Below are 25,071 nucleotides of genomic sequence, written 5' to 3'. Positions count from 1 at the left end.
CTAGATTTTAGGGATGGACTACCAGTTGACACATCTTATTCGGCATTAGTCACAGACAGGTGACAAGGTCAGATTCATGTTTGATTGGTCATTTTGGGCCTTTTGGGACCATTTGGGAAATATTTTAATATATTTAAATATTTCTTAAGTTGGTGATTAAATAAATTAAAATAAGGTTAATAATATAAACCATTTTGGAGTAATAAGGGGATTTTGGCTTTAGTTGATCAGGTACACCTATGTGTTATAGCTCGTTGGAAAGGTCTCGAATTATTATACATGATTTTTACTATTTGTAGACTTTTTGGTGCCTTCAGCTATGGAATTTTAATAAAGTAATGTTTTTCCTATAGCATGGACGACTTTAATTGGGAAAATGTTATTTTATTATATTTTATTTAAAGGGCAAAGTGTAATTTCCCTTTAGGGTTCGATTTACAGTTGGAAGGGGATATAAGGAGATGGAGACCTAATTTCTTATTATCTTTTGCATATTGAAAAACTTGTTTTTGTGAATTGGCTCTAAGAGAGCAATTCTTCATCTGGGACGCAAACCCCAGGTTCTGGATTGGCTGGGACGTAGCCCTCAGCAGTTATTGGCATTGGATTCTTCAGACAGTGTGCGTTGCTATCAGGGATAGAGTACACCATTCTTTATTGTGGATTCAGGTTGCAGATTTATGATTTCAGCGTTACAGATTGATTCTTTCAGTTGGGACATGATTCCTTGTAGTCTTACGGCTGCCATTTGCAGCAGTTTGGCATCATTGTTGGATGTAAGCTCCTTGGAACTGCATTGGATTTATTATTTGGCTTTATAAATTAGAAATCTGCCTGGTACGATTTATAGCAATTCTGATTTGGCTCTATGTTCTTATTTATTTTCAGTCTCCTCTCATGTTTATTGTTCATTATTCATTACTATTGTGAAAACTATCAAAAAACACAAAACAAAAACAAAACCTTCTGCAACTTCTGTCTATTCTCAAAGACCATCAAAGAAATCATAGGAAAATATAGTTTATTAATTTAAAAACTACAGCAGATCAGCAAGGGCAGCTATTAGGGATCTTTCATTGATTTCGTAGAATTATGAGTTTATCGAATTTTTTTTAAGTGTGCTTTGTTCACGTTCCCAAGTGATTGTAGCTACAAGATCTATAAACATGCTCATCTGTAAGAACCCTACTTTAATTTCATCAAAATCATCCATTCCTCTTCATAAATTGTTTGACAAACACTTTACATAATTCTTAGAAGGGTTCTATTGCAGATTTGTTTTTCCAATTTTGCACTGGTTTCATTCTATAAGAAGCATGTCATATTGAAATTAAAGCTAGAATGTTTATTTCAAATGATGGCATATTCATTACAATATAGCCATACATGAGAATTCTGAAATAATCTTTTATCTATTTAATAGGTGACTGCAGTATTAATTCACATTGCTAAAACAGTTACAAGTCTGCAATTAGTTGTCTGACTTCAATGAGCAGCAAAGTGTCAATTCTGGGTGCGCTTGATGAAGACAATACCTTATACACTGCATAGCCTCTAAGTTCCAGACTTCATGTACTTACTGGGATCTTCTAGATCAATGTTTATAAGGAATCATCCTAAAAACTGCATACGACTCAGATCTGATTTAGCCAATTAATGAAGGACCACAAATAGTTATGGAAATTCAGAATTTCAGTGATCACACTCCTGTCAATTCACTGTTGCAGAATACTGATGTTGGATGTTTTAGGTCCCAAGAATGACAGACCAAGATTGGAATTTTAATTCGATCAAGCAGACAAACAAGCACGTTTACAATAATATAAAAGTTCTATTGATCTGTGATAAGTGATAATATGGAAGAAAAAGATAATATTGAATCTCAATATATGCAAACCCTTATTACGGCAAATTCGTCTCTATTAGAGACATCACAAATTTTGGCTTAGATGTAGATTCCATCACAAGTCCACCTCTTTTTGGAACACCTCTTTTTGGAAGAGTTTTACTTTTGTCCAACTCTCCTGTCAAACTGCTGAAAGTTTTAGCCCCCAGAAATTGAAAAAGTTTATCAAATCTGTGGCATGCCTTATTTCCTCCATCCAACCTTCTTTTACTTAACTCCAAGAGGCATCTAGAATATTAGGCTGATTTGGCCAACTTTAATATTAATAATATTTTGAGAACTTTATTAAATAAAGTGGCATTTAGTAACAATTTATTATTTTATTATTATTTAGTTTAATTAATTAATATTAAGTCATCATTTGAATATTTCATTTATCTTTTGACAACTTAATAAAAAATCGATTTAATTAATTGTCTACATGAAAATTGCAGATAACTGTCCTCCTGGCCCAAACATTGCTTGTCTTTAAGCAATTCTCTATTGCACCACTAGGATCCCAAGCTAGGTATATGGAAAACACTATAACCCTCCGCTGCGCCACTCTGATGCAACCAACAGTTCTGAAGCCTGCAACTTCGTTATTTTGGAACATTCCCACAACCAAGCTGATCAATGGATCCCAAATAATTATGCTGCTATATCCATCGAATATGAGGAGATGGGAATTTCTCAATGAGCTATCAACAACAAAGAACGCTCCAACTCCAAATGGTCTCCAATGGATGTGCAAAACAAGTCTTGACACATGAAAAGACATATTAGCCATCCTAAGCGGTTGGTGCATGTTGGGTTGATATTTTGCAATCGAAAGTTTGTTCAAATTCAGTCACAAAATAGGCAGACCAGCCACAGCGTATCAGACAAAGTCTCTTATCTTAAAGAGAAGGCTCTCCCTTCTCACCGTTGTTTGGATTTACTCAAGGTAAGCAAGAAGTTGAGAGATTTTGCAAGGAGTGTTACCAATATTCTTTCCTCTTATCTTTCAGGAAATGATCCACTTGCCCCCAGAGCGAGTAATGGGCAAGATGAAATCTCTAAGTACAGTAATATCTAATAGCTGGAAATGGTGATAGGGATAAACCAATACCGAATCAAAGGCTGGTTGAAAGCATACCAATTTGGCTCCAAGTCTTATTTTAATCTATTCTATAAAAATAACCTCTACCATTGGGGCGCAAAGATTTCCATAGGTAGGGAATTCTATTTTTTTTTTTTTTGTGAATTGAGACAATAATACAAGCTACAGTCAAAGCTTCTAGTCTATGTATCGGCACAATCATTCTCAGTCAAAGCATTGACTCTGATTGCTTCTTAACTCGTTATGCTTTATTACTTAAACATACAACAACATGAATCAAAGATAATAGACACAAATTACTGTCAAAGCTTCTAATTTGTACTATCAAAATTGCTCTCAATCAAAGCTTCAGCTCCGATTGCTTCTTTGTATACTTTTTTCTTCAAAACAATACTACACAATCAAAGTTATGCTTGTACAATTTTATCAGAGCTTTCTTGCATACAATAAAAGATGATTTTTACAATGAGGGGGCACTTCCTATATAGGAAAAGAAGTGAGAGAAGGAAGGTTGAAAAAGTGGGAGCAACTCAACCACTTTGACCTAGTAAAACTAGGTGAGAAGAATTATTGGATTACATGTCATGCGGACATGCAATAGAATTACATGTAGTTGCATCACATGCAATTCATCTTCTACAACTACAACAATATGAAGAAAAAGTTGGAACTGCTGAATCAATCTTGTAGATTGTCAAGAAAAGCCTTTGTACTTGGTGACAGAAACGTGGATGGTTGCTAAATTGGAAGTCACTATATTACGCGCTATTGCACTCTTTTTTAAATTGCAATTTATTATTTAAAAACTTGATTTAATCAAGCATTTCCTCATTCTAGAGTTGTGAATTCTTCTTTGACAGATTAGAGTTCCTGACACTTTGAAAAACCTTCTCAATGATGTTTGAATGTAAACCCGAAACAACTTTTCTATCAACATCTTCAAATGATTCTTCTCTTCTTTTTCTTTTTTTACAAATCAAAGTGCTTAGGTGCATTCCCACGTGAACTCAGGTTTTAGGCCAACCACTGGGAAAGTGGAGATCAAATGAATTATTGCTTCCTCGGATTTGAAGCATATCTTCTTGACAGGATGTCTATTCTCTTAGGAAATTCTGACATATCTTGAAGAGTGTGTTGCAACATGAAGAAAACATCTTCCAATGAGATTGGATCCTTGAAAACTTTAGGATTTGAGTTACAATGAGGATCCATGAGAGATGGGTGTTTGAAGCATGGCTTAGATGCTTATTGAACACTTTTGAAGGCTGGGAATGAACGGAACGGCTTGTATTTTGGGAAAAAATGAACAAAATTGGGTTTAAGATGGTGGGTGGCATGTGGGCAAAATGAGGCTTTTGCTTTGGGTGACCAATAATTCAAGTTGAAAGGATATGCATATGTGAAAAAGAGAGTTTTGGCATTTAAAAATGTGAGTTTCACCCAAATCGGGTTCTCTAGATGTCATTGCATATGGTAAAAACTCCTCATTTTACATGATGTAAAACATGCAACTGGGTTCAGAGAGTGCAATTACATGTATGGGAAAGTGGAAAATGAATGAATTTGGAAAATAGATGAAGTATGGGAGGTGGAAACATGGAAATGCACTTGCATTCTTGGGTGTAATTTTTTTTTTTAAACAAGCAACAAACAAGAAAGAAAAACTAAAAACCAAATAACAATGACCTCTTGCTTTTGACTCAAACATGACAAACTTTAAAATCTCTCTTTACATGCAATTTCATTCTTGGAATTGAAAGACTTTTGCATTTGCAATAAGAAGATTTCAAACTTATTTAAAGATTAAATGTAAAAGACAAGGGCTGCATTTGAACAAATGCACAAAAATGAGCCAAAGAATGCAATATTGTAGCAAAACAAGAAAGAAATACAAAGAAAGTTGAATCCTACTTAATTGGAGCTCAATGAGCTCAATTTGCAAAACCTTCACCAAGTGTTGTGCCTTATATATGGGTCAATGAGTTTGACTCAAAAATCACACAGTTAAATCCTGATAGCAATATCATAATTTGACTTGCTGTTGAAATTATCTCCTACTTATCAGTACCTCTAATGACAGATGATGATAGTGCCTCATCGTTAGCTTACCTCCACTGATAAAGATATGATCCTTGTTTCTCCAAAACACCCAAACAGCTGCTATTCTCAAAGTGATCCCAAGCAAGTCCACTTTCAGCAATGTAAAAGTCACTCAACAATGCATGTGGTAACCCATGAGTTAGCATTGCAACACTTCTGCCCTTGTGTGCGATGGATTATAATGCAGCTAAAACTCAAACATTTGACTCTCAAAACTAAGTATCTACACGAGAACTTCTCCATACCTCGGTTTAAAGACCAGTTGAGACTTCACTTCTCCAAGTGCATACCAATCAAAGGCAAGTATCTCCATGACGTGTCACAACTCCTGAAATTAGGGCAGTTTTCAGTTTCATCAAATAATCACCATCATTATAGGTTTGTACCTCAACACAAGTGAGTTTGGGTTACAATAATCATGTCATTTTTTATCCTCAATTGATCCTCCAGGTAATGTTACTGTTAAAGTCTAACATCGTTGATCAACTGTTTTTATTAGTCTTCATGATGATGCCATTCTAAAATAGCTCCCTTCACAACTTCTTTTTCCAAAAAATGACATTTTGAAGTGAGGGCAACATCATGCTCAATAAAGGATTACCATTATAACAGGGAGTAGAATCATTAACCTCATGTTTTTGAAATGGTGATACGAAATTTGACTCTGAGCAATCTGAATTTTCAATTTTACCTCATTCTTGTCAATCCACTCTTGAGTGTCTTCAATGCAAGGCTCATGTGATGACAAGGATTGCTGGTCGAATTCAGAAAATCTGAATCATGTTCCTGCTTCTTCCAACAGTCTATGTTGTCCTTTAGTAAATTATCAACCAAGGTAGGCTGCTTCTTCATAAGAGCTGGTCTATGAGGTGTGTCCAGCTGAAAGCAACCTGTTCTCTTAGCTGTCATAGAACTTATCCTTACCTGCACCATCTTAGCTATGTTTATTTTGCCTCCAACTCACTCCATGGTGAAGGATCCATGACAAACCAAATATTATTGAATTGAAGGATATTCCTGTTGGGCAATCTCTTAGTCTCTACAAACAACTTTCTTAAACAATATGCCTCATATGATCTTAAACATGTATTCCTCCAATGCAATCATGTGTATGAAACACGTGAAATCAATCTCGCTATGATCTGTCATACCTTGCATGTAGCTAAAATCCAAAAATTGGTTGATGCATCTTGGATATTTTTACATGGGATTTCATGATCATTCAATCATTGTTTGAGGACAAACAATTTTAGGAAGGGTGGATTGTGGTATCCCCTTTCTAAATTAGGATTTAATACAAAATATAATTATAGAAGAATAAAAATAATATTAAATTAAAAATAATGAAATAATAAAATAAAATCTAACATAATTAAATTTAAGTAGGAGAAATTTTCTAATAAGTCAAATTATGATATTGCTATCAAGGTTAAATTGTGCAGTTTTTAAGTCAAATTCACTTGATGAGCTAAGGGGGCTTTATAATGCATGGAAGCTAAGTGGGATTAACCTTGGAGGAAACTCCACGGTTAAGCGTGCTTGAGCTGGAGTAGTACTGGGATGGGTGATCTCTTGGGAATGCCCAATGCTTCACCTCAGTGAGCATCATCCAGATGCAATGAGTGCTAAGTGTTGAATTCATTCTCATGAGAGGTGGCTTCTTGTGAACCATTACCCAGGAAACATTGATCAATGCATTTGACATGAAAATTACATAGTTAAATCTTAATAGCAATATCATAACAATTAAGTTAAAGAAGGTCAAGAGGCATGAAATGAAAATTTGTGACTCCATCAAACTTGACAAATAGAAAGGGAGAAGAGAAGTTCATTTGAAAGTGGGAGGGAGGAATAAAGAGAAAAGGAAGATGTGAAGCAAATAAGAATTAGTAGAAGAGAAAAAACAAATGAGAAGAAAATAGGGAGATGATTCATTCAAAGGGAAAAAGTTATGAAGTGTTGTGAGTCTTTGAAAGGTAAATAATAATGAAGATTTGTGATTCTTTTAAAGAGGGACAATTATGAACAGCACAAATGATGAAGGGTTGTGACTCATTCAAAGGGCAGTAATTGTGGAAAGCTGTAATCTTTGCAAAGGGAGCCGTGATTGAGACGTCCAACTCTCCTCCACATTGGAAGATACAAAAGGGATAATGTTTCATTTGAGGATATCTAAGGGAGACAAATTTGGGGAATGCTATAATATTCTCAAAGGCAATAATAAAAAAGTGGTAACTCAATTGTAATGAATGGTGGTGACCTTTTCACCAATAAAGTATAAAGGAGATTTCATTTGAAGCAAATAAAGGAGAAACAATTAAAGAGTTTGTTTTTGAGAGAAGAACAAGCAAAAGAATTCCATTTAGCAAAGGAGATCGACCTAAGAGATCAACATGATATGAGAAAACAAACTTTAGATATAAAGGAGAATAAGCTGATTTGAGATAACACACTTCAGATATTTATACAACTTATCTCATCTTATTTGAGTAAGAATTAATTCTCTAACTACTGTTTTTGTCTTTTTTCAATCAAATTTGTGAATTTATGGCAAAATATAAGGTGGTCCCGAAAGGGGACATTACAATTTGTTGGCATGAAGTTCTTTGTGATTTTGTAAGCATAGACCCTTGACATATTTTATTAGGCAGATCTTGGCAATATGATAGAGGGGCTATCTATGATTGCAGAAGAAATTCAGGGACACTAGAGAAGGATGGACAAAGATCTACTTTAGTTCCTTTGGAGGAAAGAGAGAAAAGGATAAGGAACTGAAGTATTGTGAAGCACTATGATTGGAATTCAAAGATTGTCATGGATTAGAGGAAACTTGGTGAAAGAGGTAAGTTAGAGGTTGACTTTAAGGTCCCTCCTCGCATGTACTTATTAAATATGAATTTCTTTGTCAAATCTGTTGTAGGAGATTTGAATGGATATGGAGTAATGTTTTAGGTTTTAGATGTCCTAATGAAAATTGAGATCAACAGATACATCCATGCTTTAATACTTAAAGATTAGAGAACTACTATGTTATGTCGACTATTTAAACATTAATTTGCACTAACAGTAATACAAGGTGTTTCACTTAATGATGATGTTATTGATTTCGTTACCTCAATGATTAGGATTCTATGCATTTAGATAGTTCAATATTCACTATTGGTGATGTTATGATGTTTAGGTATATGCATGCCTAACAATTATTATTCTTGTATTTAATCTGAATTAATGAATAAGTTATATGTCATATTGATTATGTAATTACTGATGATTACATATGAGTAGAAATGAATTTAATAGTTAAGTAATTGAAGCATTATGTTCTGAGTTCGCCCCGATCCATCGTAGAATAGTGATACATTACTATTATTTTGATACTCACGACTCGAGATGTTGAGACATTATTTGATGCTTGAACATATTTTATTATTTCCTGTTGTATGATGTTACTTTCAGATATTTGATATTCGTCATTTAAGGTTTTATGTATATGTATGTTGATGAATTAAGTAAAATGTAGGATTAACACATTGATTTTGGAATCTTTATGATTAAGGATATAAGTAGGATGAAAGAAACCCTGATTGATGTATGTTTCAATTTATGTGAATTTATGATACGTATATACATATGTACATGTGATTTTACGGGACTACTGATGTGTGCAATGAGTGCAGATATTTTAGCCGAGAAACCCGATGGAGGAACAAAACTGATCCCTATGTGCTCATTGTGGAAACCTTGTTTGTAATTCAAATATTTTATTGTGAGATGTGTGAATGTGTCTTTCTGTGATCAGTAAATGTTAATGTTCGTAACTATGTTTTTTTTAGTGTCGCTTGACACTCGTGAATTGTTTGTGATTTTCAGCGTGCTTATTAGGGTTAGCTGTGTAACCTTTGGACCTAAGTTGGTTTAAGTTAGTGTCTTTTTGCTAATTTGGTTCTTAATCGAGTTTAGTTATCCCTAATCTAGATTAGTGCTTAATCTGCATTTTAGAGTTGTTAGTTGGTCCTAATTAATTCCTAGCTTTTGTTTGGTTCTAAACCTATTCCTAAGGCTTTAAAACATGAAATAATTATACCCAAGGGGTATGGGTATGGGTTGGGGGTCTTTTCCAACCCCTAAGCCCCTTTTATTGACTTTTGAGATCACTCAAAAAGTCTCTTTTTGCCTTTGTGCGAAAATTGACTATGGCTACCATGAGTTGCATCACCTCACCTCCACTTAGTGGTTAATCATAGTATGAGTTGAGTTAGGAACTTCTAGATTGGTAGGTGGGTGGGAGTAGTTATTGCTCTTTTTGGTGGTTGAGTTTGAGGCTTATTTAGAGGCCCTTCTTGGAGTAGTAAAGGTTGTTACCCAATCTCTACATTTAGAGAGGAGTCTTGGAAGATTGAAGCAAGGAAGGGAAAAGCTCTACTCAAATTTGTTCATTGCCATTACCTCTTTGTGAAGGTAGGAGTTCTTCATCTCCCTTGTTCAGGTTTTCATGCTTGTTTCATGCTATGCTACCTTGTTGTTGTTTGAATGCTTGTATGTATGTTGGGTATGTTGGGAAGATTTGAAAACCATGTTTTTTTTTGAATGTTTTCCTTTCATGTTTATATTTGAATTTCAAAGTTTCCTTGTATGGGTGTTTTGGCATTACTCACCCTTGGGTAAGGCAGAAGTGGCCAGTTTCAGGAAAGGTTTTTTTAGTTGGACTCCAACAGTGTAGAGTCTCTTCTCGGGACGAGAAGAGGGAGAGAGGGTAGGGTGTTATGGGCCCCTACCTGTCAGCACAAACCTCGTATGAGTTTTGGCATGTTAAAATGGAAGAACGGAAGTTCTTGAATTATAGCCCCGATTGGGCATCTATTTGGGTGTTGTGTCTGACATATCCTGTTGGAAAAATCCACCTTTCTCTAGTTTTGATTCATTGTGAATCCTATTGTGAAAACCTAGTATGAATATGCATGTTTGATTTTGTCTCTTGGTCATGTTTGTTTGACACTTGATCAGATTTTGTCCCCTTCACGAATTATAGAAATGTATTGCAGAAAATGATATGGATCCCTTGATAAGGGACATGAAGGAAATTATTTGATTGTTGAAATTCGGGATTGAAATCCTATGAAAATTGTATTTAATAACTTTGTTGTAATGGCAACGAAGTTGGGTTTTCTTCCTGGTTCTTTCTCGGCCGAGCCTTTGAATCAGTTTGCCAATAAAATAATGGTTGAGTATTATTGCTTCTCATGAGATTTAATTGTAATTTTTGGTTATATGGATGCACATCAAAAAAAAAAAGAGATGAAATGATGATGATTCAATTAGGCAAAATTTCAAGTTTTCTTACATGTTACAAAAAAAAAAAAAAAAAAAAAAAAATGTTAAGAATGAAGGTTCGGTTTTGTTTTTTTTTCGTGATTATTGGAAATATAACAATTTTGTATTGTTGTTAAAATGAATTTTGCATTGTTAACAATACTATTAAACTTTATGTTAAACCCATCAAAATAATAATAATAATAATAAAAATTTGGTGTGTTTTTACCCCTGTGTTTCGGGCATGACATTGACAAGAGGCAGAGTGATATTGTGATCAGTTCAGAGGCTAAGGAGAACTTTAACAGGGACAAACTAATGAAGCACCAGAAGACAGTAATTGTTTCTGGTAGAAAAAACAAGTTGGGCTAGTTGAGTAAGGGTGGTAATCAAGATCAATTGTTATTAGGTGATGGAAGGTATAGTGAGGATCAAGATAAATTAGGAAGATTGATAATAGGAGTAACCAATTTGCATTTAATGGAAGTTGAAGTCAAGGAAGATATGTAGATAAAAAATGAGCATGGTATTTATGTCAGGAATCCTTCAAGATGTTCATAAGTTCCTCTTATGGAACGTCTTTTACTCACTTGGGGTGGTTGATGTAGGAGCATCCTTGGGTTGTTGGCAGTCTTGCATCAACCAAAACTATATTTGTTTATTTTTTGTTCTTGTTTTCTCTATTTAGGTGTTTATGAGAGTTATCCTCCAGTTCTCTCGCTTTGAATTGTGCATCTAGTGATTTGTTCTTGGAATCATTTGGATTCTGTGTCCAAGTTTGCGACTTGATCCATTCTTCTTTGATGGAGATTCTTAAAGTTTGATCCTATCCTGTATTAGTTCTTCCTGTTCTTACGGTCAGATTTAGTTTTCCAATCTTGCAAAGCTGTTTCATGATCGGTGAATCTTGACAGTGCATTGCTCAATGTCCCTACACTCGAGTTGGATCTCCTTGTATGATCAGATGACATTTCATCCTTATTTGTAGGAGTTTTTAAGGATTTAGGTCCTGCCCTATATGTTGTAATGTGTCTTCTTCTTTCTTGGAGAATGCGATTGGTCTGGCTGATTCTTTGCTTGTGATCTTGTATATATTGTGGCTTTAGTTCGTAGTTAAGAATAGGGTGGCAGGAAGTAGTTTGGTAAGGAGAAGAGCATCCAATTTGGATTTGGATAATCACTGTAATCAGGCATGTATGCTGAAAGTCTGTAAACTTCATGTTGCAGGCCATTTTGATGTAACTTCTAGATTTTTTGATAATGAGAAGATTGGTTTAGCATGTTCATTGTGTTTATAGACATACGAGTCTGTGATTTCCTCTGTGTTGACTCGTGCTGCATGGTTTGTCTTTGGACCATTTCCTTTGGAGAAACTCTGGCCATGACTGCATCATGCAATGTGCAGGTTTATCCACACTTGAGTGCTGATTCAAGCCTCTTAGTGGCTGGACCAGTTCCTTCATTGTCTTTGACATGTTATTATAGAATTCCTCCGTCCTCTTGAAGAATGCTTTAATAGTTTCATCATCTTTGTCTCGCATACTAGTACCCTCCTCTGTTTCACTCATCAAAGTAACCTTAGGCTGGCAAGGTTGACTCTCTAATACCACTGTAAAAACCCTGTTATAAATTCACCAAAATCATGCATTATTCTTTGTACACTTTTTGTTAAACACTTTGCATACTTCTCAAAAGGGTTCTATTGCAGATTTGTTTATTCAATTTTACACTATTTTCATTCTATAAGCATGGCATTTTCAAAACAAAGCCATAATGTTTCTATCAATTGATGATAGATTCATTCAAAAATAGCTATACATAAAAATTCTGAAACAATGCTAAAAACAGAGATAAACCTGCAATTAATTTTCTGCCATTAATGAGCAGCAAACTGTGAATTCTGGTTGCATGATGAAGACAATACCTTACACATTGGACAACCTTTAGGTTTCAGACTTAATGTACTGAACATGAGATTTTATATCAATGTTTACAGAAAAGGAATCAGCCCAGCAACTACATCTGATTCAGATCTGATTTAGCCAATTTGTGAATGACCATGAGTGGGTAATGATATTCAGAATTTCACTGATCATACTGCTAGCAATCCACCTGTTGCAGAAAACCCTAGTTACCTGATTCTTACCCTGGAGACTGGATCTGGATTTGTGCCCGGATTTGTCCAGTTTTATATTTTATTTTTATTTTTTTGTTTATAATCGTAATGACTTTGATTCATAGACTCAAAACAGAATCATAGATTCATAATATGAAATGATTTAGAATCATAGATTCAAACTATGAAATGATTTAGTTTTAGAGTTATGTTTATTTCTCTTATATATATACACACACACATATACACACACACGCACACAAATCCTTACACATCATATATATATATTTATATACACACACGGACACGAATCCTTACGAATCATAATAGGAAAAGCAAAATTTCACGAATCTGTGGATCCGATTCACATGCCCAAATCCGATCCCGAATTTGAATCGGCAAATTAGCAGAAAACTGATGTTGGATGTTTTAGGGCCCCAAAAATGGTTGACCAAGATCAGAATTGTTATTCGATGTTAATGTTTTCCATTCTGTTTTGATTTGTGCTAATCGAAGACACTTGCCAATTTATTTAAAGGTGCAAGTTTACTTTCAAGTGGGATCTACCATCCTTTATATTTATACATTTCTTATGGATTTGACTTGTAATGGATCGACACAGATTGTTATACATATTTTTAGAGCACAACATGGAAGACAAAAGTGATGGTAATTTTGATATCTGCTACCCTCTGGATTTTCAATTTTCATAAAAGAAATCTAATGAAATAAGATCGACATGTTTCTAAACTATCCTATATGATAAAAATTGGTCAAAAGAGCCTATGATAGTCAATTTTTTGTCAGTTGGCTTCATACACATGATATTTGAAAGGATTTGCCAACTTATCCAAAAAAAGGGTTATACTTTCTTAGTTTAATCTGGGTTGCAGGATGAATCCCGCAGACAAAATATTTGATGTGTAGAATTAGAAGTATTATAGCAGAGAGATGCAAGTAATCGTTTAAGTAGTGAGATGTCATAAATTTGTGCACATATAGAGAACATTGTTACCAATAAGAACTATAACTATAGTCGTCAATCTGAAAATTCATTTATGTGGAGAACTATGAACATGACGGATCTTTGTTAACTTTCAAAGTTTGCTGAAAATTTCCATTTAGCATTGACGATGTGTAGGTGTTGATGTTGTGTTTCACTTTGTAATTTCTTACAAGTAACTTTTCCCCAGAGAAGTTTCTTCATTTTGTTTTGTAATTCGGTAGCTTTGCTGAATGTCTGGTTGCTTGGTATTCTAGGAGCACAGTGGACAGGTATTGTGACCACTATTGCCATGGAGATGCTACGCTCAAACAGAGTGGATGCAGTCATTTGCGTCCAAAGGTATTTTTATTCAAGTAAACTAGAGATGTGACATCTAACAAAGAGGATGCAGTTATTTCTGTCTAAATCTATTTTATTAAAGTCTCAAGATGGCCAAAGGATTGATGCTATTGGTATGCTGTTATTGGATATGAAGTATTATGGTTTGTGGAACGTTCTCATTTCTCATTTCCATTTGTTGGTTCACTAAGGAGCTTGTGTAGTTTATGACAATTTAACTCTCTGCAGTGATCCAGAGGACAGGTTTATGCCACAGCCAGTGGTTGCCAGGTAAGTTTAAGTAGTAAGACCTTTGCTTTAAAAAATGGTTTAGATGAATTAAGTTTAGTTAAAGTATTGAATATTGTAGAAAATGGTTCATAATAGCTGAAAATTAAATTTACCATTTTTAGAAAAAGAATCACATATAATGACTGCTAAAGGATATTGTAATTATGAAATAGTTAGAAATATTGAAATATCCATGCTATGGATTGTTGTAGTCCTTTTAATAAGTATATTAATGTCTACGACCAACCAAATGTAGGTCAACAGGCTTGAGTATACATCAGTCAACAGTAGAAAGTTGTACATACTAGGAAAGCAAAATAAGGAACCTAAGGCATTAAAAGTAAACTGTAGTAGTGCAAGATCAACACAAGTGGTTAAGAAACCAATACAAATAGCTATATGGGGGGGAACAAAATCCACAAAAAGAAAGAGCTGATGAAGAATGGAAGAAACTCTTCAAATATCAAATATTTAGACTTTGAACTTTACAATTTTGGCATTTGTCTTTAATATTCTAAAGCAAGGACTGTTCTTTATCTGATTTCTTGTGGTCCATAACTGATACTAATTATTTGATGCTTGTTATAGGACTCCAGAGGAAGTTTTGGCAGCAAAAGGGGTGAAGCCGACATTATCACCTAATTTGAATACACTAGCTGTTGTTGAGGTATTTTTCTTTGATTAAATGTGCCAAAGAGCAATGCGGATGTTTGAGCACTATCTTTACAGCCTGTGCCAACAATTTTTAGTTTTTCTCTTTTTTCAAATATTTAGTTTGTCTACGATGACAGACAATTATGGTTTCTGAGAGGGTTTTTGGCTACAATATGCAGTTCGTTTCAGTTAATGACAAATAGGAGATATGAAGAAACTTTATGTGGGAAAGTAATATAAATAAAACATGAGTACTGGGCTGTAAGTATCTTATCCCAGGTTTCAGTTGAGGAAATTCCCATCTGAATAAAACTGTATTATTGGGTTTGGAATTGAGAGCCCAGATGCAGGTCCAGATTCAAGCTGGGGTTGGGTCTTCCAGTGAGCAGTCAGCAGTCAACAAAGCATGACAGTCATGAAATTTAGTTTTGTCATCAATCAACATTGTCTTTGCTCTCATAATCCGGAAAATAACTATCCTCTGCGCCCAAAGAAGCGAGTGTTTACTAAAATTTAATTTTATTGAATATTTTTTTCATTTATAATTTCTTTTGCTTATTTTTTTATTTTTCGCTTTTCCATTTTGTGTTGTTTTATAAATAAGATATTAGTTTGTAGAGATTTGATTCAACTCACACACATTGTCTTGAGACTTGTGAAGGTGGAAGATATATGATGGATTTGAGTCCATAATAGGAACAGTAAGGGGCATAATAGTATGTAAGGAGAAAGACACCAAAAAACATTTATGAAATATGTGCAAAATGTAATAGTTGAATGGTGGAACATGACGACTAAGCTCTTGCATCTCTAATCATTTTATTTGTTGGCTAATTAGTATAGCACAAAGAAACTTTTTTTGAGTGGGAGGTTAACCATATAGAGATCTTAAACTAGCGAATGGTACAAGATATCATTTCCTTGATTGTTCTATGATCTAGATGTAGAGGACAGAGTCATGGGTGAGATTGAGAATTTCATAGCTTTAATGGGTCACGTGCATAGCACTCTTTGAGAATCACAAGAATGGTGCTCATGCATGGTCTACAGTAATGGGAAGGATTTGTTTGCGGACAACCTTTTGCCATTGAAATTCTATAATAGATGTGCATTTTGTTGTTTTTAAAAATTCGTTACTTTCATTTGGCAACTATAATTGAAATTTTTTATTGACTTTGCCTTGAATCTCAACACATTGTGATTTCTCTTCAACCGAGCAAATTGGATTACAAACTCCTATATCCACTTTGTTAAGCACAACTAGTTGGTTGTAAAAAAGAAAAATTTGTTGATGTATGCGCATTCCAACTTATTCCTGCTCTTGCACAAACAAGTGCAAGGAGGGAGTGATGAGGCATTGAGATGGAGCCCCAACATATCTTGCATCACAAGGTTGATACAGACAATTTTCTTAGTGGAGCTTGTAAGATACCTATGTTTTCCTTGAATGTTCAATTTTGTAACATTTTCACTTCATCAAATAGTTTGCATGCAAGGTCTGTTCTGAACTTTTTGAATACTTGAGCCAAGAAGATGCATAATGAGTGCAAACGTTTTGTATAGGATGTTTTGTCAAACACTTATGCAGATATGTCAGACTGTTTTAGATGCAACTCTGATTTAAATTTTCAAAAGAAGTTGTGAAGAAACTGTACAATCATTAAGACAAACAGTTATCTCCCACTCTTACAGGTTCTCTAAGAATATTTGTAGTGTACCATCACAAACAAACATTTTGCAATCATCTAAAGGTAAAATGTAAATGTACTGCTCAGAACAACAATAGACTAAGGAATAATGCAATTAGGTGTTCAGCATTAGCCAGCAAATTACTCATATCAGACTAAATAATCTTTTCAGTTCTGATTTCTTTTGTTACAGAATAACAGAGATTCACAAATCTTGTGCACCTCTAGCTTCAACTGCATAGCTTGATTTGACAGTCCTAAATTGTTCGGCATACTGGAGTCACCAATTCCATCGGTTCATCAGACTCTTGCTGCTAATATATCATCTTGAAGCACTTTCCAGGTCTGAGATTAAGCCTTATAAATCTGCTGAACAAGTTTTTGACCCAAATGAGGAGAATAATACTGTAGCAGTATGAGATTTCAATACGTTCCATCTACAAGATGCTCACGCTCATGCCTGCAAAAATATCTCCTAATCAATGTCCTTGCTAGGTGTTAGTCTAAATTTTGAGTCGGCATTATATTCATTTTCTCTCTTCGAAGTCACAGTTTTCGAGCCTTTTTCTCCTGTCTTTTTTGTCTCACCTCTCCAAGTGTGCCCTTCATGACTTCATGAGTTATATTGATCCCTTCAGAGGTCTCTGTGTTGTTCTAGGTATATAGGACTGAATCGATTATAAAATACCTATGAACAAGTCCTTTGAACCTGTTCGAATCACTTTGTACCAAAGTTCAAAAGAGTTTAAACTGGTTCCATTAAAGTTTTTTGGGCTAACATTTGTTTTACAGGTGGGACCTACCAAATGAGTTGCAGGTTGTATCCAAACCACTTCAAACTACTTTGTACGAAGGTTTGAAGAGGTTCAAATGAGTTCCAATGTTGAAAAACGATGTCGAGAAGTAAGATTGATGATTGATTATCTTTTAAACGTGAAAATTGAGATCCCAATAATGATGGAAAGGCCGTCTCAAAATTAGTATTGCTGAGTACGGATGATGAGTTGGCAGTGCAAGTGAAAAAGCCAAATCTTCAAATGAAAGCTAAATCTAAATTGTCAGAGGGATATTAATGATGATTTGGACAATTTTCTCAAGTGATCATTTAATGGAAGGACATCATAATTTATTGAAGTGTGTATTTTCTGCTGGGATTATCTTGTCATTAAGGCCTGAATATTTAGTGGTAGTTTCTGGGTATGTAAATCATTTTAAAACCTAGTTGGAGCTTATTCTTATTCTAGTCTGTAAAATTGAAGGTAAAGCGGTGGACAAAGAAAAGGAAGTGTTTCTAGTTTTCAGCTGCTTGCAGGTGAGGGTTGAAAGCTTTTCTTTCTATTCTTTTTATGTCATTTTTCTTCAGGAAGAAAGAACTTGGGGAGTGTTTGTCCTTGTCGTAAGTATGAAGTCTATTATGCATTAATTTGGGAATACTTCTAGTCTAGAGTGTCGGTGACATGTAATTTCTAATACAATTCTAATGGGGGTTGGAGTAGAAAAATTGCAAGAGAATTTTTTGGGACAAGCAGAGATTAAAGGATGTCTTGAAGTCTTGATAAGTGGGCTCCTTGAAGCTGGTGCCTTTCGTCTCGCCTTACCAAACCCGAAATTACTCCAATATTGTCTCAACCATTATGGTGTCAAGTCCAAGAGCATAGTAAGAAACAATGGTGATACCCTTCTGTCGATTTCCAGGGAGACTATCATATTAGTCTTCAAGTTACCCGAGTCACCCTTTGCTAGTTTCAGTCTTACTCAATCCTTGGTTCAATTTCAAGAGGACCCTAAAAAGAATTGTAATCAAATAGCTAGAAAGTGGATTGAAACCTTTTACAGAGGAGGTTCAAGGCTCCCAAAGGTGTTAACTAAAGACCATATGAAATCTCACATGCATGACGTGGTAGTTTTGCTGCATAGAGTTAAAGGTTCAGCTGATGTCCTTGTTTTTGAAGATTGGATGTTCCACTATATAGATATTCTTTTGAGTGGTACACAATTCTTCGATTGGGCTGAATTGATAGCTAGTTCATTAAGGAATCAACTCAAACATTCACAAGCTACCAGGAAAGAATTCTACATGTCTTCCTATTTGAACTATTGTTTTGCATGCGTTTGTAATCTCACTGCACTTCTTCATGAACCATGGAACAAAGACATCATAGTGTACCAATATTGCCATCTGCTAAGAAAAGATAGCGTGTTGGAGGATTTTCGAAAAGTACATGATGTCTTCTTAGAAAAGTTGTAACTCAATCTCATTGGAAACTTGATGCAAATGATGTCCCTAGAAGCCCCATATGTAGTCTAAAACTATAGACGCTTCTTCATACAATTCACCAGGTTCTCTTATATAAGGGTAAGGGGTTTGAGGAGGAATTACTCAGGTTGCCGAGGTATGCACTGGACTGTTTTGTTCTTGCCAAAGTTTGTAGACAAATGTTTTCTGTGATCAAGAACAATCTCCCCGAAGAAAAATGGGAATCCATGTTCCCCACTAAACTAGGTTTCCTGACTTGTAATACTATGATTAATGCCTCAGCAATTGGGAGTGATTTGTTGAATTTCAACTTAGGGCTCTATCATGAAAGGAGAAATTTTAATAATAAGAACTTTGTAAAGCTAGTGCTTGGTCTGGGAGATCGAATATAGTCGGTGCCTCACATTGAAGACTGGTGGGAAGATTGTAGTAATGAACAAGAGGTCATGAAAACGGATCACTCAAGGCTAACGATTCCTTAAATCAAGCCACTTCAGTTAAAACTCAATGCAGAGGGACTTGTCGAAGACGGTTTAGATGTTATTGAACTAGGATATAAAGAAACATGTGAACAAGCCCTCCCTGAAATTGACTAGAGTCGGGATGAAGAAAATGATATAAATCTTAGGTTGCAAGCGAAAAGGCACTGACAATTTGGTTGCAAGGGAAAAGGTACAAATCGACTAGTTCAATATAGACGGAAATAGCTAAAAAGGGTGTTTCTTTATCACAATCCTCACCTTCTAACGTTCCCTTTTTGTTAGATGATGCAAGTAGCATTTCCTTAGCCAAGAAGAAAAAGGTGGCGACCTCGCTTGAATTAGCCACCAAGGCACCACTAGTCCATCCCACGGCTCTTAGATTGAGATCCAAAACTAAGTCTATCACACAGGTTTAGATAGTGGTTCAAGAGCCCGACTTCATGGATTTGGAACTAGATAAAGAAGACAACCCTGCAATACCTGAAAACGACGGGATGGATACATAAGTGTTTGACAGTATGAATGTGATTCAACAAGATTTCATGACACCTACTAACAGGATGAAGGGCCGATAGCCAGAAGTGCTATTCCCCTTTGGCTGTCTAGCTCAGTAAACAAAAAGCGTAGCTTGAGACCTGTCTCTTTGCCAGTCAAAGACATAGTTACTAAGTATGCCACTCACACTCCTAAAACCAAGAAGGTAAAGAATAATACTCACTTGACCAAAGACCCTACAATAGGGAAGCTGACTACGAAGATAACCACTTATAAGAAGAAAGAAGGTGTGCATGAGATGGAGGCCGAGGATTTTGAGGTTACAAAAATCGAATTGGGAGTTTTGAACCGGGATGCTAGTAACCATCGGTTTAAGTTCTCAGCCGATCATATGCTGAAACAGTCTAAGAAGGATAGTCAAGAAAAGAGGGAATTGAAACAATTAGTTATCACTATGGCTGAGTACATCGATTCTCTGAAGAATTTTGGGGTGCTTCCCTTGATCCGGGCTCCCTAATCACTCGATCCTAACTCCTCTGACAACAAGCAACTATTAAAGAAAATGAAAGGGGGAAGACTCTTCTTGGAAGTGATGACCACCAGGATAGGAGTTGTCATAGAAGAAGGAAATAAGTTCATCCGAGAGTTCACTACTACCTATGCGGAGGGAGAGGTGCTACTTGGAGAGATGCAAACCCTCATACTAGCATGGGAAGATGATGAAGCTAAATGCCAAGCAATAGTGTATCAAGTGCAAGAAGTTGAAAAATACAGAGTGATTAAGTTCCTCGCTGAAAATCCTATGAAAACCATAAACCCTTGTATGCTCTATATGTTGGAAAGCAATATGAATTGGAAGAATTCCTTGTTTAAAGCCACCTCCAAAGAGGTACGAGCAATTGAGAAGGAAATAAAGGAAATGCATAAAGAAGTTATGAAAGACATGTAATTAATTAACCCCACCGACATACTGCAGTTTGAGAAGGGCAACACAGATTCAAAGGGTTTGGTGAAAAGTTTCCAAGATGCCAAGGTTGAGATTAAAGACAACGATAGTCCTACGTCCCAAGGTTTCACTATAGTGGCTAATGTGGAGTCCATGCTATACTTGAACCGGGAGCACTTACCCGTACAGAACAAGAGGATCAAAGAACTCAAATGGCAAAAGGATGCATGTAGAGAAAAATTGCTAAGTTTTAAAAATGCACATTCTCATGTAGCTCAGGAGTTTGTGAATGTTTTTAGGAGTTGGAAACTAGTTAAGTAGGCGACGTCAAGAGAGGATAAGCCCGCTGAAGCTGATTAGTGGCATGGCGTGTCAATTTTTTAATCAGTTGTCTTTTTGAAGACATTTGTCTTGAAGATTGTTTTTTTAAGTTATTACCATGACCGCTCTGTAACTGAGAGAGTTGGGTTTTGATGGAGGCCTCTCGTAATTGATACTATATATGCTAGAGCTTAAAGTTGGTTACGGGTTAAATTTTTGGGATAGAGAAAATAGGTTAAATATTAGTTTAAACTAAGATACCTTTTTTTAAACATTTTTAGAAGGAAAGTTTGGTAATTTGAATGTCTATTTTGAGACTTCGGGCCAATAACACTAACACACACACACCCATATATATAAATCTATGAATACATGACACAATTTAAAATGATGTGTTTGAACTTTGTTGTGATGATTACTTTGTGGATTGTTATATCAATTGCTTCGTGACTTGGCTGTTGTTTATCTCAGGTTATCATCCTTTCCGGTGTTTCTTTTAAATGTCTTTGAATTCTCTTTGCTTTTAAGTTTGGGTGATTTGAGAAAACTTTGTGTTTGTTGATTTACTTGAACTCTTTTGTAGCTTCTGAAAATTTCTCTCCATACCTAAGAGTATGTGAGAGTTCCTTAACTACTTTCTAGGAAAAGTACACATGTATGGACTTTTAAAATAGAACTTTATTGAAAATCTATTAATAGGGAGCTGTACCTCTCAAAATTCAGAGGGCAACGATTAACATACGTTTACCCAATTGTTATGAACTTTTATTGTTTACCAAATAAGGGCATATAGTCAGTTATTTCACATCATAAAAGGGAGGCAAATCTGTTCACCAACACTAGGGCACATTATAAACCATTAAGCTGCCATGAAAAAACCCTCTCATCTCAACACAAAACTTCACACTAGAAACAATGGTGAATTAAGATGTAAATCCACCTCTCAATGAAGGAGCAGGTTTCCTTCCGGCCTTCACTAATTCCAAGGGGGATTGTCCTTAGAATATCCAGTCAGTGGTTTCTAGCAACAATGGAGAAATAGTTTCAATATCCAATTCTCGTAATATATCTCGACTGAAAGGATAACCTTATACAACTTTTTAGTTGGTCTATGCCTGTACTTTTAGCAATGTTGGATAAAACATTCTTTACTTTTTAATTCCTCCTTATGAAGTAGCTTCTCAAACATGCTAGAGAGCTTTAATAACTTAAGTGACTTTATATTATAACTTCATTATAGTCACTCCTTAATTCATTTAATGATATGCACTTAAGAAATATTTATTATTAATGTATAACTTTAATAATAATTATAATATGCTAAATCCATCATTCACTATTGCAAATCAATTATGACCTCATCAAGAGGTAGTTTATTGCATTGCTAACCAGAGTGTCGTACTAAAAATAGCAAGGGTCCATCACTATCACCCTTGATTTACTAGAATTAATCAGTCCTTGAATACCTGATCAAAACAAAGCTGCAAAAGGTGATCATTGTAATTGAGGCTAGTCTAGGCGCCATGCCAAATATAGAAACACTAGATAGAAGACTTACTATAAATAATAAGTGTGCAAAACTTAACCAAACAAAGAGCAATCTTGAACACTTTTGTACTCCGGAAGGGAAAGAAACTTTTGTTCTGCCAACCAGGAAGCCTCCAACCATTACACAGCCTACGAGGGCCAATGATAGGATGATCCAAACAAAATCTGATGCTTGTGAAAATGGAGTCATAACATTTTACCCTCCCTGAAATTGCTTGTACCTGAGCAATCATAGCAACAAAGAAACTCCACTACACTGGAAGTTTAAAGGAAGATTGTGAAATGTTCCACACTGAAACACAACTACTATAACACTATGTCATACCCCCGTATTTTAAAGATATAATAATTAATGATAAAATAAATTATAATATAATTTATTATTATATGTTATAAAGGAAATTCATTGTCTTATAATATATTGATTAATATAATCATATCCTCTACTATATATGATTATAATGTAATTCCTATGATGAATAAAAATGATATGATAAATAAATAAATAAATTTAATATGATGAACAAATACTGAGTCACGAGTTATGGGATGAATAGTCACAACCTTTGTAAGAGGCATTTCTACTATTATCGAACATATAAGAAGATATAAGCAGGGATATATTTTGGGGGACAGAAGGAAAAATATCGGGAAGATATCAGAGTGAGGATTTAGCACAGTCAGCACCAAAAGGGAGTTCAGTAGATATGGTAGAACAAAGGAGAATAAAATATTACTCCATTATTCAACAAGGATTATCATGATGGAAATATTGTCATTGATGTCAAAGGTTCAAAGAAGTTATCATAAATATCAAAGGTCAATAGAAATTCTAGTGAGAACATATGAGCAATATTATTATCATTAAATAATGGCATGGCTTAATCATATTCATGATAAGACTTCATCATTGCCAAAGAGATGAGAGAGACACGTATTCAGACCAGTATTACACAGCAATCAAGTTTGTCAATGTTAGTGGCAGAGTAATGAATACATATAATACTTGTACACTATTATTTAAAAACAGACAAAAGTAAAAGTTCAGTATGGAAGAATCAATTAGCATTTACAAGAAAGATGAATTGTGGCAAGGCTTAAATGAAGAAAATGATTATGTCTGGTGATACCGTGGGAATGAAACATTAGTAGCATATAGGAGTCATAGGAACAATTGATATATTTACAACAACAATATAATGAAGGTTGATAAGTGCAAAAGCTTGCCAAAGAAATGACTCTACAAGCATGCTATTACTTATAGATATGAATACCATCCACAGCAAATGAAGGGTTCGATCATAGGATAGTTCCATTGAATTGATATATGCATTTATAAAAGCATCTATGAAATTATAGCAGATCTTGTGATATTTTTCTTCAACGATCCATGTACAAGGATAAACAATTAAACAAACAGCAACAATGATAAATTGTTTTTTTCATGTCCCCATTTCCAAGATTGAATTTAACAATTATAAGAATTATATATAAAATTAAATGATTAACTAATAAGAAAATATATAACTACAAATAAAGTCAATGATAAATATAATAAATAAATGATTAAAGTAATATTATAATGAAATAATATATTGCATAATATTTCAAATACCATCATTAATATAAATATCATTAATTTGGAAATCTACAATATAAATATATTATAAAATATATCAATCATGATATATAATAATTTATATCTAAATGATAAAAATATAGTTAACACACAATTTAATGGATGAAAACCTTTGAAAGTTCGTACCTCTTCCATCCAACACAATTATAAGAAAGAAATGGAGAAGGGAACCATGAGGAGTAGACGTCAGTTATATGAAGACCTAGGCATCCATTAGAGATGAGTGGAAGGAAGGAGAATAGGAGGAGTTTTTTTTTAAATAGGTAAGAGAACATAAGGGATGGAGAGCCAAATGGGAAGATAGGAAAGAATTTTATTGGATTCAGATAAGAAGGAAGAACAACGATTAAGAGGAGGGAATGATAGGAAACGATAGGAGATTAGAAGTGAGCTGGCGTGGGAATTTTCACATCCTACAGAGTGACTTAATAATATATGTGCAGTCAGAACAAATAAGTTAAGGGCCTCACAACAGTCCAGGCAGCGAACGATAATTAAAGTTGGATATTACATATCACCTTCAGCATTTGTTATCGAACTTAGTGTCACCAATCACTATATTGGAGTCAGAAGTGAATACATTTAAATGTGGAAGACACATCTGGAACCACTAAGAAGGACATCTACAGAGTACGTAGATATCATACGCAAAAAGTTATCTATGTGGGTAGAAGGGATTATGTACATATATATATGTTTGTATAGGGAAAAGGAAGAAAAACAATCAGCGTTCAGGGTTTAGCAGTAGAGAAATTGGGGAATTGGTATCCACGAACACAACTGACAATACCAGTCCTTGCAGTGAAAGGAAAGAAAGAATATCCATTGTAGGGACTATGGAAGCAATGATAGGTGATCAGAAGAATAAATCTGGGAGACCATTTCGAACGGACAAGCATTAGTTTTACATTCA

The 25,071-nt window shown here is 34.9% G+C and overlaps 1 protein-coding gene across 6 annotated transcripts in view; it reads left to right on the top strand.

Annotated features, from left to right (window-relative positions):
- The window catches only part of HCAR (coenzyme F420 hydrogenase family / dehydrogenase, beta subunit family), a 218,961-nt gene that overhangs the window by 36,095 nt on the left and 157,795 nt on the right, over nucleotides 1–25,071 (top strand). For 5 of the 6 annotated variants that reach the window (XM_089798344.1, XM_089798342.1, XM_089798343.1 and 2 more), the window contains 3 exons: nucleotides 13,774–13,858; nucleotides 14,087–14,128; nucleotides 14,717–14,795. In XM_089798344.1, the coding sequence (XP_089654470.1) occupies nucleotides 13,774–13,858; nucleotides 14,087–14,128; nucleotides 14,717–14,795 (206 nt within the window). The remainder of the gene's footprint in view (nucleotides 1–13,773; nucleotides 13,859–14,086; nucleotides 14,129–14,716; nucleotides 14,796–25,071) is intronic. The other variant, XM_089798346.1, reaches the window with a different exon arrangement.

This window comes from Cupressus sempervirens, chromosome 8 (genome assembly GCF_028749045.1).
Source record: "Cupressus sempervirens isolate cs-2001-9-10 chromosome 8, ASM2874904v1, whole genome shotgun sequence".
Lineage (NCBI taxonomy): Eukaryota > Viridiplantae > Streptophyta > Pinopsida > Cupressales > Cupressaceae > Cupressus > Cupressus sempervirens.
The sequence above is the reverse complement of the archived record's forward strand: the minus strand, read 5'-3'. Positions and strand labels throughout refer to the sequence as shown.